General features: G+C 59.4%; 1 protein-coding gene across 2 annotated transcripts; it reads right to left on the reverse strand.

Moving 5' to 3' along the window:
* Window positions 1–204: 204 nt before the first annotated feature.
* Window positions 205–13555, reverse strand: PRKCSH (protein kinase C substrate 80K-H). 2 transcript variants are annotated; one of them, XM_027547656.1, is made up of 18 exons: window positions 13343–13555; window positions 12794–12943; window positions 12473–12589; window positions 11915–12010; window positions 11754–11811; window positions 10724–10841; window positions 8921–9050; window positions 4616–4700; window positions 3708–3786; window positions 2929–3015; window positions 2444–2620; window positions 2276–2372; window positions 1748–1817; window positions 1387–1476; window positions 1118–1192; window positions 925–1024; window positions 672–845; window positions 205–538 (listed from the first exon to the last, which is right to left on the reverse strand). In XM_027547656.1, exons 1-17 carry the CDS (start codon window positions 13536–13538, stop codon window positions 699–701), a joined length of 1872 nt encoding a protein of 623 aa, XP_027403457.1. In that variant the 5' UTR covers window positions 13539–13555; the 3' UTR covers window positions 205–538; window positions 672–698. The 2 variants fall into 2 exon arrangements, with proteins under 2 accessions (XP_027403457.1, XP_027403458.1); XM_027547657.1 differs by having other exon boundaries at window positions 13129–13368.
* Between the last annotated feature and the right edge of the window lie 105 nt (window positions 13556–13660).

Raw genomic sequence — 13660 nt, forward strand, 5'->3', positions numbered from 1 at the left:
AGGGGGTGGGGTCTGAAACCAGCCCAGGAGGAAACCCAGAAGGAAGTGACCCAATAGCTGTCTGTTTACATGGTTCCAGGCTCTGCTGTCCACGGGGCATCTCAGGTGAGACCCTCAAACCGGAGCCAGATCTGCACAGCTGCTTACCATGTTCAGCCCTCTCCACCCCCGGCCCTTTCACACCCCAGCAAAGCCAGACACAGATGAGTTGGAGGGATCATGTTTATTGTTTGGGGGTCACAGGTCAAGTCACTTCCCCACCTAGAGGGAAGGCAGATACCCTGGGTGGGGGGCACAGCGGGCCAGGCCCCCAGGGTGTGGGGGCCCAAGCAGGACAGGCTCCTTTATTCCATCTGTGGAGGCAGCAGGGGCCTGGGAACATGGCTCTGCCCCACTGGCCAACCAAAAGCAGGGCATGGAGCCCTACCTGCTTCCTGCCCTGTGGGGTGGGTGAGGTGACCCATAGCGGCAGGCCTTGGTCCACAGACTCAGGGGCGGATGGGGAGCACCACTGGGGGCTGGTTCCACATCTTGATTTCTGGGACCAGAGAGAAACCAAATGAGACAGACGAAGGGAGATGGATGGGGAAGCAGTCGTGTGGCCAAGAGCCCCCCCGCCCCACCATGCCCCCGAACAGTAGGATGGGAGAGACCCCCATCTCCCCACTCACCTCTGCACTGGGCAGGGCAGGGCAGGGCTAGAGCTCATCATGGTCGCCCTCCACTGGGTATTCAGGCGGGGGCTCTGGGCAGGCAGCTGGCGTCATCAGCTCCATGAGGTACTCGCAGCGGCTGGGCTCTGTGGTGCTGGTCACCACCGTCTCCTTCCCGCACAGCAGGCGCACCTGGGGTGGGCAGGTGGGGCTCAGGTGGGCTCTGTGGGCCACATCCCCACTCCACTTCCCCCAGCCCGCGGGCACTCACGGTGGTGGAGCGATTGGGGCCCTGCCAGCAGCCTGTGCCCTGCTCATACTTCATGGCGCTGAACTTGTCGTGGTCGGGGCCAGCCCACGAGCCCCAGGTGCTATGGGAGAGTGGGCCGCTGAGAGGGGCCGGCCGGGGCAGCCAGGGGTGGGGATGAGGGGCCGAGAAGGGGGCCTAGCCCGAGCTCACTCACCCAAGGCTGGTAGGGGAGCCGCCGAGTTTGGGTTTCTGTGAGACAAGCTTGAAGGGGCAGAGTCTGTAGACGTACCTGTCGTGGGATGGGGCTGGTGGGTGGGGGAACAGGGGTCCCAGCCTCCACGACAACCCCCCACACCAGAGCCATGCAAGTACCTCAAATCCCAGTGGCTGTGCCTAAGCCCACCACCCTCCCTCCCCACCTCGTCCTTGCTCAGGCCCAGACCCACCAAGCCCACCCACCACACGTGCCCACAGGGGACGCACTCATTGGTGGTGAGCTCATAGCACTGGCTGTACAGGTAGGCGAACTCGCCGTTGGGGCCAAAATCAAATGAAATCTCCTGTTCCAGGTTCCTAAAGGTGAGGCCCGGAGGTTAAGGGGCAGTGGGGGGTGCCAGCCCGACTCAGGACAACGCAGGAAGGCCCACTCGAGTGGCGGAGGGTCTCTCGGGGCCTGGGCTCCAGTCCCCACCACCTGGGGACTCTCCCTGCAGGAGCCACCTCCAATTTGCAGAGGTTGCCTGAGTGACTTCCCCATCGCCACCATCTCTGGGGAGTTGGGCAGCAGGCGGCCATGGGGCAGTGGAGAAGTGGCCTTGCTGCGACCGCATGGGCACCCCCATACCTGATGGATTCTTCCATGTCCTTCAGGGACCGCTCAGCCTCTTCGAACTTGTTGCGGGCCTCCTGGGCAGCTGGTGGGGTTGGGAAGGAGGTCAGAGGTGTCCCCACACAGGGCAGGGGGTGGCGCAGACAGGCCTGATTCCCCCAGCCCCAGGGCTGGCTCTGGGTGAGGAGAGGGCCCAGGAAGACCCTCTGGGCCTTGCCAGCTGCCAGGCAGACCCCACCGCCCCGCCCCGGCTCTCAGCTCTTGAGGGAGCAGGGCCGGGGCTCCTGGGGCCCTGCTGGTTCCTCGCCTACCAAGGGCGACACAAACAACAGCTACCCACGAGGAGGGAGAAGGGCCCCTGGGACTGGTGTGGTGGTGCCAGCTTCCCCAGGCCCCAGAAGCCCCCTCTGGGTGGCCCAGAGCCCCCTGGGCTTGCCTGGGCCAGCCCCAGGTCCCCTCGAGGAGCAAGCGGGGCCTGTTTCTTGGGCCCCTGCACCTGCTGGCGACAGGGAGGGGCCCCTCCCTCCCAGGGTCAGCCCTCACCATTGATGAAGGCCTGCGTCTGCTCATCATACGGCGGCATCCTATCCTCCTCGGTGGGGCTGGCCGTCTGGGGGGCTGGGGCTGGGGGTGGGGCGTCCTGGGGGTGAGAGGACAGAGTCAGCGAGTGACCACTCCCACCCATCACTCCCTCCACCCCTAAACACCCACCTTGGGCTGCTCCCCCTGGGAATCCTCGTCCTCCTCATCCTCATCCTCCTCTGTCTCCTCGTCCTCCTCGTCTTCGTCCTCCTCCTCTGTGGGCGGTGAGGGCATGGGGGGCTGCTCCTCCTTGGGCTCCATCACATCGGGTGCAGGAGGCAATGGTGGGTACTCAGTGGGCAGCACCTGCCGGACGTGCGGAGAGGTCGTGCTGAGGACTCGGGGGTCCACCCCCACCCCCAGGGCCGGGGCCAGGCTCCCACCATCGCCCAAGGGCGGCCTTGTGTCTCCATCCCTTCCAAGGAGCCTAGAAAGAGGGAGGGAGGGACAGACAGCTGGGGGCGGGGTGGCTTCTGTAGAGGAGGTGGGGCCGCCCAGCTGGCCAGGGTGGCCCTGTGCCAGAGCTGGAGGCAGTGCCTTTGTGAGGCATCCAGGGGCAGGGCGGGGGCGGCAGAGGGGGCTCATATCACATCCCTTCCCCTCCCTCTACTGACCTCGGACCGGTACTTGTCCCTGATGGCGGCCCAGACACGGTCATAGAAGAAAGCAGCATCCATCTGCGCGTCTCCCCCAAGGAGGGTCTGTGTGTGTCAGGTTGGGGTGGGGTCAGGGGCAGGACCTCTACGTGCCCCCCAACTCCAACCCAGGCACTCTCGTAGTGGGTGCAGGGGCCCTCAGGCTGCGGTGCCAGGCACAGCACGCGCTGACTTGCCCAGGGCCAGACTGGAGCTGGGCTGGGTGAGGAGCGTCTGCCAGAAGGGGGCAGCACAGGGCTGTGGGAAAGAGGCGGGGGCCAGAGAGGTGCGGGGTGGGGACTGGAGAGACCAGGGAGAGGAGCTGAGAGACAGAGGCCAGGGCGAGGTGGGGAGTGAGGACCAGCAGGGCAGCGATGGGTGGGGAGCAGGGACAAGGCCATGAGGGCAGAGCTGTGAGGAGGGCGGGTGACCAGGTGTGTGCACTGGGTAGGGCCGGGGGAGCATGGGTACAGGGAACCTAACTCTCCCCACGAGACGCCCTGAGGCACCACATGACTCCACTAGGTCCCACAGGGGAGGGAGGAAGGCCCTGGGTAGCCCCTCCTAGTCACCAGGCAAGGCCTGGCCACACCAGCCAGGCTGGGCCCCCCCAGAACCCTGGCCCTGGGCCAGCAGGGGACTCTCCATGGGAGTAGCCCACAGAAGGCCTGCCTCTGGCCACCCCCGCCCTCCCAACCCTGAGGTCACCTTGGGGCAATCCCCTCCAGAAGTCCCAAGCAAAGGGGTGGGCCGAGTACCTGGGCTTCCCCTTCTGATAATGCCCCGTCCCCATCCGTGTCCAGCTCCGGGTGGGTCTGCAGCTCAGCCACTGAGACCCTGCGGGGTCAAAGGCAGAAGACGATAGAGCAGTGAGCCCATGGGCTTCTGGTCAATTGCCCCCCAACCTGGGCCAGGGCTCCTCCTGAGAACTTGCTTTAGGACCTCGGGGCAGAGAGAGAGGGCAGGCAGGAAAGTGGGAAAAAATGAGGTCTGGAGTTAGGGCCCGGTCTGGTCTCTATCCTGGGAAAGGCAGGTCCTAGCCACCCCGTCCCCTGCCTCCTACCCGCTGCTGAGGTTCCACAGCCCTGAGGAGCACAAGGGAGGGACAGGCACAGGGGTGGAGTGGTAGCCGTGTCCTCAAGGCCCAGCTGCCACTCCCTTCCACCCTTAGAGCCCAGCACAGGGAAACACTGTGGCCTGGCGTCCTCCACCACAGGAGACCCACATACCCATGGTGGCCCATCCTGCCCCTATCCCACCGCCCACCACCACTGCCCACCAGGAACGGGACCGCCCTGCCCATTCTCCCCCCAGGAACCCTCCAAAGTCCCAGGCCTCCCACCAGGGGGCCTGCCCAGCCTCCCTGTTCCCAAAAGCCCACCCTCCACTGAGCCGTGGGCCTGGGGTCGGCCAGCAAGTTCAGGGGCACTGGCCAGGATTTCGTCTTTCACTAAAGCGTCCCAGGCCACAGAATAGGCTTTCGAAAAGCACTGAGATCCTGAGTCCCCCTGTCCAGCTCGAGGGGGTGTTTTCCCTCATCTCTTCCCCAGCCCCTCCACGCCCCCAGGGGATCGGGCTCCAGGGCAAGGAGGTGGGCTCTGGTTGGTTTCCTAAAGGCGGGGAGAGGGAGGAGGGAGCCCGGGGCAGGTGGCGCTGGCACACTCACGCGCCATCCATGTCATCATCCAGCTCCTGGAAGGCGCTGGCTGCCAGCTCCCGCTCCCGCTGCTCCTTGGAGATGGCCTGCTGCTCTGTGGAAGGACCAGCTCCATCATCCTCCATCCCCAGCACCCCCTGGGCTCACTGTGTGCCCGGGCCTCTGGGTGCTGAGGCTGGGGCTCTGAGTCAGGCCACTGTGGGGGGCAGACTGGGGGCGGGAGCTAGGCAATGAGAAGGGCTGGCCTGTGTGGGGGTGGGGGGGCAGAGGAGCTGGGCAGTGCCAGATGGATGGAGGATCCAGCAGGGGCAGCTGGGGGCATCTGCAGAGAGTCTGAACAATCCGTGACAGAGTGAGGGGTAGGACCATAGGTGTGCCACATTCAGGAGGCCCCAGGAAAAGAGGTCAGGGGACAGAGGCTGGGGTGGGGGCGCAGCCAGGTGAGGCAGATGTCCTGGGGGCCCCACGGAGTGTCTCGCAAAGGGGGAGAAGCCACCAGCACGGAAGACGGGAACTGAGCTGTGGCCAGAGGACGCAGGGCGCTGCAGCCCCACACGTGCTCTGATGGTCTCTCCTCGGCCTGTCTCAGCCCAACCGGCTCAGGGTCACTCAGGAAAGCACCCCCAGTGCAGCCGCACTATGAGGCTCGGCCCTCTCCACCAGGATGAGCAGCCTGTGTCCCAGAGACCGCAACAATGTCCTCACAGATGAGAGCCCCAGGCTCAGGTGGATGAAAGGACCTGCCCATGGTCACCCAGCTGGTGAGGGGCACAGCCGGGGGCCCAAGCCAGGCCATGTGCCTCCAGAGCCCATGCTCATCCCCACCACCTTCTGGGAATCCCGGTGCAACCTCCGTGGCGTGCCAACCCTGAACCTGAGTCAGAAACTCCACACTAAGAAGCCAGGCACTAGTCTGCCCAGCCTTGTGTAAAAGGATGCTAGACATGGTGCAAAAGAAGGTGGAAACAGAAGCAAAGACCAGAGTTCGCTCACTTTCTAACACGTGGCCCAGAAAAAAAGAGTAAAGGAACCTGGCAGCAAAGGTGAAAGAGAAAACGCCTGCAACTTCAGTCACCAAGGGCCAGCCCCTCGGTACACAAGAGCCACTTACAAGCAGTGGAGACCAAAAACCTGATGGGAAAAATGGACCTGGATGAGACAACCCCACCAGGGTCACACGCTGGAATGGACAGCAGCTCTTAAAAAGGAAGCAGGGGTCCCGACACCGGGCTACAACATGGATGACCCTTGACAGTACGATGCTAGGGGAAAGCAGTCAGTCACAGAGGCCACTCACTGCCTGACTTCCTCATGTGAAACGTCCAGAGCAGGTCAGTCCATGGAAACAGGAAGCCAACGCGTGGGGCCGGGGGCTGGGGACGGGGCCAAGGGGAGATCTGGAGGGCCAGTTTAATGGGCCTGGGGGTCCGTCCTGGGGTGATAGGAATGTTCTGGAACTAGACAGCAGCGACGACGTCCTGCTGGACACTGTCGACAGTGTGGACGTACCTGACACCGTTGAGTCGGGCACTGAAAACTGGCTGAAATGGTGAATTTGTAACATGACTGGGATTTTACCGCAGTGAGAAAAAATGGAGGGCAAAGAGTAAAAGGAAACGAGGCACCCGGGGACAGAGCACAACACGCATACACCGTGCAGACCAGTGCTGCCCAGTGGAATCTTCTAGAGGGGGCGTGTGTCACCGCTGAGCACTGGGCCTGCAGCCCGCTCGACACACGTCTGCAGTGGGCATGGCTGGAGCAGAGGCCTGGGAGCAACAAAGAGCAGCAGTTTCGCAGGGCTGGTGGGGGTGTGGGCAGGCCATCAGGCCAACATGGCACATACACAGGGTACAGAGAGCGGGGGGAAGCCCTCGACCGCAGGGGGCGTTGTAACCAGCCAGTGGTGGCCCAAATGCTGTCCCACCCAAGGCATTGGGGGAGCCAGGAAGACTGCTGGCCTGATGGAGGGAGGCCATCAGCAGGCCAGAAGGGGCAGAATGGGCCCAGGGACTTCCCTGGGGTCCAGTGGTTAAGAATCAGGCTTCCAGCAAAGAATCTGTGCGGGAGAAACGGGTTCGATCTCTGGTCCGAGGGGACTCCACATGCTGTGGAGCAACTAAGCCTGCGCACTACAACTACTGAGCCTGTGTGCCACAACTATGAAGCCCGTGCGCCTAGAGCCTGTGCTCTGCAATGAGAAAGCCCCACACCCTAACAAAAAGTAGCCCCCGCTTGCCGCAACTAGAGAAAGGCTGCAAGCAGCAAGGAAGACCCGGCATGGCCAAAAGTAAATATAAACTAGTAATAAAAAGTCAGCCTTCTGATTCTAATACTTCTAATAAAAAACAATAATTTAATAGAACTTAATAAATAGAAACGTAATAATATAATCTAATCCTAATAAAGCATCAACACGGGGGACACATTTCTGGCGTAAGATAACACACGCCGTGGGGCAACTGAGTCTGCCTGCTGCAACTAGAGAAGCCCCACACCATGCAACAAAGACCCAACACACGCAAAGGAAACTGGGCCCTGAGCGAGGCAGGAGCAGGCTGGTGACTCAAGCCTGCAGATAAGGGACAGGGTCTGCAATAGGAATAATGTGGGCATCAGTCTAGCTGGGCAAGCCAGTGGCCTCTTTGGCCTCAGCTTCCTTGTTTGTGAAACAAGGTGATGACTGGGAAAGGGGAGCAGGGACAAAAACACGATGATCCTTGTGAAACAAGCACTGGGTGCCCTGGTCTACCCAGCGTCAGCGTGGGAGAGAATACTGGTGTCTGTATCAGGGGTCAGCAAACTTTACTGTAAAGAACCCAGCGCTAAATATTTTAGGTTTGACAGGTCATAAGGTCCCTGTTGGCAACCCCTGAACTCTGTGGCTTGATCACAGAAGCAGCTGATGTTATGTAAACAAAGAGGGGGAGTCTCTGCTCATTCACCAACATGGTCTCTGTGTGTGTGTGTGTGTGCACTGCTCAGTCATGTCTGACTCTTTGTGACCCATGGACTGTAGCCTGCCAGGCTTCCCTGTCCATGGGATTTCCCAGACAAGAATACTAGACCAGGTTGCCATGCTCTCCTCCAGGCGATCTTCCCAACCCAGGGATTGAACCTGCATCTCTTGTGTCTCCTGCATTGGCAGACAGATTCTTTACCGCTAGCACCACCTAGGAAGCCCATGGTCTCCTTGCTGCTCCTTAAAAACTAGACAAGATGCAGCCTTGCGACCTTTGAGCCTGTCCCTTCTACAGGTAAAGGGCTTCCTCCATCTTAGTCAATGATGTACTGTGGGCACCTGGGGTAGACCTGGCACATCACAGGCACGCAGCAGGTGCTTGTCAGATGAACGACTGAATTACCGATTATGAGAAATCAGGACGGAGAGAGGGAAGGGCGGAAGAACACAGCAGATGCTCAAAAAGATGGAGGAGATCACAGCACAGCCTCAGAAGGCTACCAGCCGCTGGTCACCATCCCTGTGACCGGCTGGGGCCACGGCTCCAGATATTTCTGGCAATGCTTGATCTTAGTCTTTCAACTAGTCTGGAGTGGGTTTCTGCCCCACCTCTCCCTCCTATCCGCCTTCCGCCATGTGTGTCCCTGCACACAGCAGACTCAGAACAAATGCCAAGGTTTCAGATTATCCACAACAGCGGCACAATCTGCCAACAGCAAGAAAATGCTGGACCAAGCATTAAAAAAAAAAAAAAATCACCTTAAAACCAACCCCAGGCAGTAGGAGTTGCCAGAGCAATGAGGAAGTGAAGAAGAGAAGAGAAGGTAGAAGCTGCTTTCATCCTAAAGGATTTTGCCAAGCCTGGCAAATGTGGATGTCCATTTTGATAACTTGTGAGGGAAGGGAAATGAAAATCAAGGTCCAAGGTGACCTGCCCCATAACTATGACCCCATGAGACTCCCCTCAGGGCTAAGCTGGGCCAGGAATCAGGCAGCCCTTGCTCGGACCTCGGCTCGCTCTGCCTGGGGGGCTGGAGGAAGCTCCAGCCTCAACTTCAGACTTGCAGTCCCTGAATCCAGTGTTCCCACAAAGAAGGCAGAAAGAAAAGCCCCTCTTCTCGAGAGAAGGACCTCTCATCAAAGCTGCAAGTTACTGCTATAAATGACTTTTAAACACAATGCCCAACACACAGTCGAAGATAATGAGGCAACTGGGGAACTAAAGGGCCGTGATTTAAAAAAAACCAGTGGAACGACAGACAAGAGACAATGGGCAAGAGACTCCTGGGCCCAGACTCTTCCCTGGCAGGAGCCAAGGGGGCATCTCAGCCACGCGGGATGCAGCGATGTACCTTCCCACAGCCTGCGGTGCTGGTCTTTGGCCGCCTCCTCTGGCTTCTCGGCTTCCTCCTTCAGGGTCCGCAGCACCTCCACCTGGTCCTCCAGTGACTTCTTTCCAGCCTGCAGCTCAATGAGCTTTTTCTGGGAAGGCAGAAGACAGGGGCCGGCTCTCAGCCTATTCTTCCCTCTTCCTCTCCTGCCTCTATTCCACATTATCTTTTCCTAATACACCCGCCTCCTGGATCTCCCCCAACCCCTGCTACTGTGGTTCTCTGCAGCCCACTGGAGAGAAATGCAAACACCTCAGTGCATGCCTGAGGCCCTGCACAACCAGGACCCTGCCCACCTCTCCAGCCTCATCCACCCCTTTGCTATCTTAACTGCCCTAACAACATTCAAAGCTCTCCACACACACTGCCCCTAGTTCTTCACATAGGCTTTCCTTCTGTCTGCAACACTCTGCCTGGCTAACTCTGAATAAACCTACAGATTTTGATTTAGATGGAGACCTCCTCCTCCAAGAGGTCTTCCTTGCTTCCTGTGCCCCAAGGCGGGTTCAGAGAGCAGAGGGACCAAGGGAGGGAACATACGTTTGATTCCTGGCCCAGGAAGACTCCACGTGCCTAGGAGAAGCTAAGCCCCTGCGCCACAACTACTGAGCCTGTGCTCTAGAGCCTGGGAACTGCAACTCCTGAAGCCGGCGTGCCTAGGGCCTGTGATCCGCAATAACAGAAGCCACTGAATGAGAAGCCTGCCTGCTGCAACCAGAGAAAGCCTGCGTGCAGCAATGAAGACCCGGCACAGCCAAAAATAAAATAAAATTCTTTTTAAAAACTGATTGCTTGTATTAAAAAAAAAAAGAAAAAAAAAGAACGGGGATTTCCCTGGTGATTCAGTGGCCAAGACCCTGTACTCCAAATTCAAGGCGGCCAATTTGATCCTTGGTCAGGGAACTAGATTCCACATGCTGCAACTAAGACCCAGCACAACCAAATAAATAAAAAATATTCAAGGAAGGAAGGAAGCAAGGAACGTGTGTGCTGGGTGGGCTCCAGCCTAAGAATGTGGGCCCTAGGATGTAGGGTCCCTCCCAAGACTTTGCCTGACACCTCAACCTGATCTGCGGCCAGGGTCCTCCTGCTGGCCCATGAAGTCAAAGGTCACTTGGCACCAACTTCACTGTGTGGCTAAGCACGAGAAGGATCTCACTGGCCCTGAATACACTGCCCACTATGAATTCAGGAGGTACCTCACTAGCCAGGCCATGGGGGTGGGAGAGGAAGACCCGACCCTTCCCTGGTCTGAGAAACAGAGCTGGGGCCCTTGCTCAGAGGGTTAAGCGGGAGCCCTGAAGGAGAGTTGAGGACTCTGACCTACCAGTTAAGGGGGTGGCAGACAGGCAGGGAGAGACACACCCCTGGGGACTCACCCTCTTCGGCCCTCCCCCCATACATCCCCAGCACCCACCCTACTGAGCTAACCTGGCTGTGGTTGAAGGACCTTGTCTTGAGTCCTCCCCCAGAACTGGTAAGACATACAGTCACTGGCCTTAACTTACAGATGAGAGCACCCTAGAACCTGGAGGAGAGGCGTCCCTCCTCCAAGCCCACTTTGGTCTGCACCCAAGGCCTAGGTCCATGCCTGGCTGCCGCCCACCTGGTACCAGCCTAAGCAACAACTAAACGTCAAGTGGACACAAGGCACAGACAGACACCAACTGGCCCCAGGACACCACTGGTGGGGAGCAGACATAAACCCCAGCCAGCCTCACCAGCCTCCAGGTCGTCCTGGCTCAGCCCCACCAGGCCCCTCACCTGCTTCTCCTCCCGGGCCTTCTTCCAGTCCTCAATCAGGATCTTCTTCAGGCGGAAGCCCTCGCGGGTCACCTCTGCCATCTGCTGCAGTGTCTCTCTCTCCTTGCGGCCCTTCTCTCTGGGGGGAAGGGAGACACAAGCACCAATGGGAGGGCGTTTAGTGCCCACTAGGTCTGCCTCTTCCAAAGGGGTTCAAGCCCCTGCCATCACCCCATTGTGTGGGCAAAAACAGGAGCTCAAACACTCCTGCTCCCTCCTCCCCCAGGTCCTCCTGGCTTCAGAGTCCCTCACCCCCGTCCTAGGGAGGAGATGCAGTGGACAGGGCTCGCTCACCCTCAGGGCCGTGGGAGGGACTAGGGGTTGCTGGGATGTGGGGCTGGAAGGAGGTGCCCAAGAGGAGAAAGAGACGAGCGCACAAGTCACAGACTCCCTGACAGAAGGGCTGTCTGGCCTGTAGGCAAAATCTGCTCAGTCTACTCTCTACTTAAGAGACCTTCCATCAGAAGGGTTTACGGAAACGTCACGACGCTCAGCTTTTCTGAAAAACATATCCGGTCCTGCCACCTGCTCCCAACTCACAGGAGTGGAGGGAGGCTGTCCCTTTTAAACGCCACAATCCCCATCACTCCCTGACTGCCTTACACTCGGCCTGCATGCACTTGCTTCCATCACCTGCCTGTGGGCATTTCAGTTTTCAGGTCCTGCTGCAGCGGTGCAATTAAAAGCACAGAGTCCCAGGTTAGACCAAGCTGGATTCGAGTCCTGGTTCTGCTATCTCTTAGCTATGAGACCCTGAGGAAGTCATTTTCCTTTCTGAGCGTGAGCTCCCTCATCGGCTGAACAGGCGAACACATGACACTCGCTTCCAGGCCAGAAGGGAAACCGCTGATAGAGCATGCACAGAGCACCTGACACAGGCTGAGCCCTCAACACACAAAAGCAGAGAGGAGAGGGAGCCCGATTCACCCAGCAAGGCGAGGCAAGGGAAGGGGGAGAGGGGGGCAAGGGAACGGGGGTGTCAGCTACGTACTTGCAGGTGTTCTCACAGACGATCCCGCTGTTGTATTCGTCGGTCCCGTCACAGCAGTCTGAGGGCAGACGTGGGGGCGCTGTCAGGACTCCCCCCACCCCGCAATGCCGCCTTCCCTCCGCCCAGCACCCTGTCCCCCATCCTGGGGCCAGTTCATTCACCACACACTCCATCGTTGACCCATCTGGAGGAGATGTACAGGGCCTTGTAGCCTGTGTTGGTGCAGTGGAAGCTGCCGTTGGGACAGGCAGCTGTGCCTGTGAGGAAAGGAGGGAAGGAGGGTTTGTGGAGTGGGTTCAGGATCCGGCAGGTCACGCCCACCACATGCACACGGGAGCGTGAGAAATGTGAGAATAACTGATGCCAAGTAAGGGCAGGAAGGACCACTGCACTTTGGGGGCCTGAAACAAAAGGCTTCTGGGCTCCCTCCTGCCTCTCCACGCTGGGGGGTGGCGGGGGGCGGGGGGGGGGGGGCCCTCCCAACTGGGCCCTGCCAAGCCCTCCCCCTCCCCCTCTGGGCTCCCATAGCGCCTCCCCATCTCCTCACCAAACCACTGACCCACTTTATTCTGTGCCTGCTTGCCTCCACTCAACAGAGAGCCCTGTGAAGACAGGACTGGGTCTGTCTGGGACACCACACAGGACGTAGCACTCACCAGCTCAATAAACGTACAATGAATGAATGAACGGATGCATGGATGAATGGAGAAAACACTCACCTGGTTCATCTGAGCCATCTTTGCAGTCACAGTAGTCATCATTGACCTGATCAAAGGGGATACTGGCAGAGCCATCCAGGCAAGTGAAAGGCTTTGACTCGTCGTAGAAGTGATGGTCTGGGGAGGGGGACAAGGGGCCCAGTCCAGGGCAGGAAGAGAGCCCTTTCCACCCAAAGGTACCTCTTCCCACTCCCACCGGCTAAGCATTGCAACCTTCCCTGCCCAGAGTCCAGAACACTGAGACCGAAGGCTGTAAGCGCCTATCCCGGAAGCCTCCCACACCCCACCCCCAATTCTGGCCACCTCCAGTGGCTCACTCACTGGTGAGGGAGACGCCCCGGGGTCGCCTGACTTCCACGGCCCAACACATCGGCAGTAGCAGCAGCAGCAGTAACATCTCGCTGAAGCCTCGGAAGCCGGAAATGGGTTCTGCCAGAAGGAGGCTACTGGGAGATGCACTGCGACCCCACGCTGCAGCGAGAAAGAGGCAGCAGGTCAGTAGGAGAGGGCTCCTTCCAGCCGAAGGAAGGCGCCTCTCCCTCCGGTCAACTGGATTCCTTCATCGCTCCGTGCAAAGAGGTCTCACTTAACTTCCCACACTGGGGGCACGGGGGCCGGGGCGGAGGCGCGGGGTGGGGGGTTCTCCCCAGTCCTACCTAGTGGAAGGGAACCTCACTTGGCCCAAATCAATGGTGAGCGGAACTCAAAACCTCCGCTCCCTCTGGGTCGGAGGTGGTTCGCTATCCAGTTCCCGCCAATCGGCCAAAAGGGTTAACAGTACCCCCCTCTCCAAACGCACACCCTTCGGCTGCCCCTAAATAGGAAATTGCGGGGGTGGGGGGTCCTCCCGCCCACTAGTCCACCACGTACACGAGGCTGGGGCAAAGGTCAATATCCACCGCGCCCCCCTGACCCAGCAGCCAACGGTTTCTCCTGCAGAAAGGAAGCGGAAGTGTGTGAGAATCGTCATGTCCGGCATCACGCTCCGCGCTAGGGACGGCGGGTCTTGGCTGCCATGTTGGGAGTGGCATGTGGCAGGCTCGGAACCCAGTCGGCCATCTTGCATAGGACTGAAGCCTGAAAGGGAATAGTTCTGAAGGTTCGCGCTTAATGGCGGCGCAAGGTGCCTCCATCTTGGGAGTGGCGGGTTCTGCAGCCGGAACAGAAAGTTCCTGAAAAATGCCCGCG

The sequence above is a fragment of the Bos indicus x Bos taurus genome, chromosome 7, assembly GCF_003369695.1.
Source record: "Bos indicus x Bos taurus breed Angus x Brahman F1 hybrid chromosome 7, Bos_hybrid_MaternalHap_v2.0, whole genome shotgun sequence".
NCBI classification, from domain to species: Eukaryota; Metazoa; Chordata; class Mammalia; order Artiodactyla; family Bovidae; genus Bos; species Bos indicus x Bos taurus.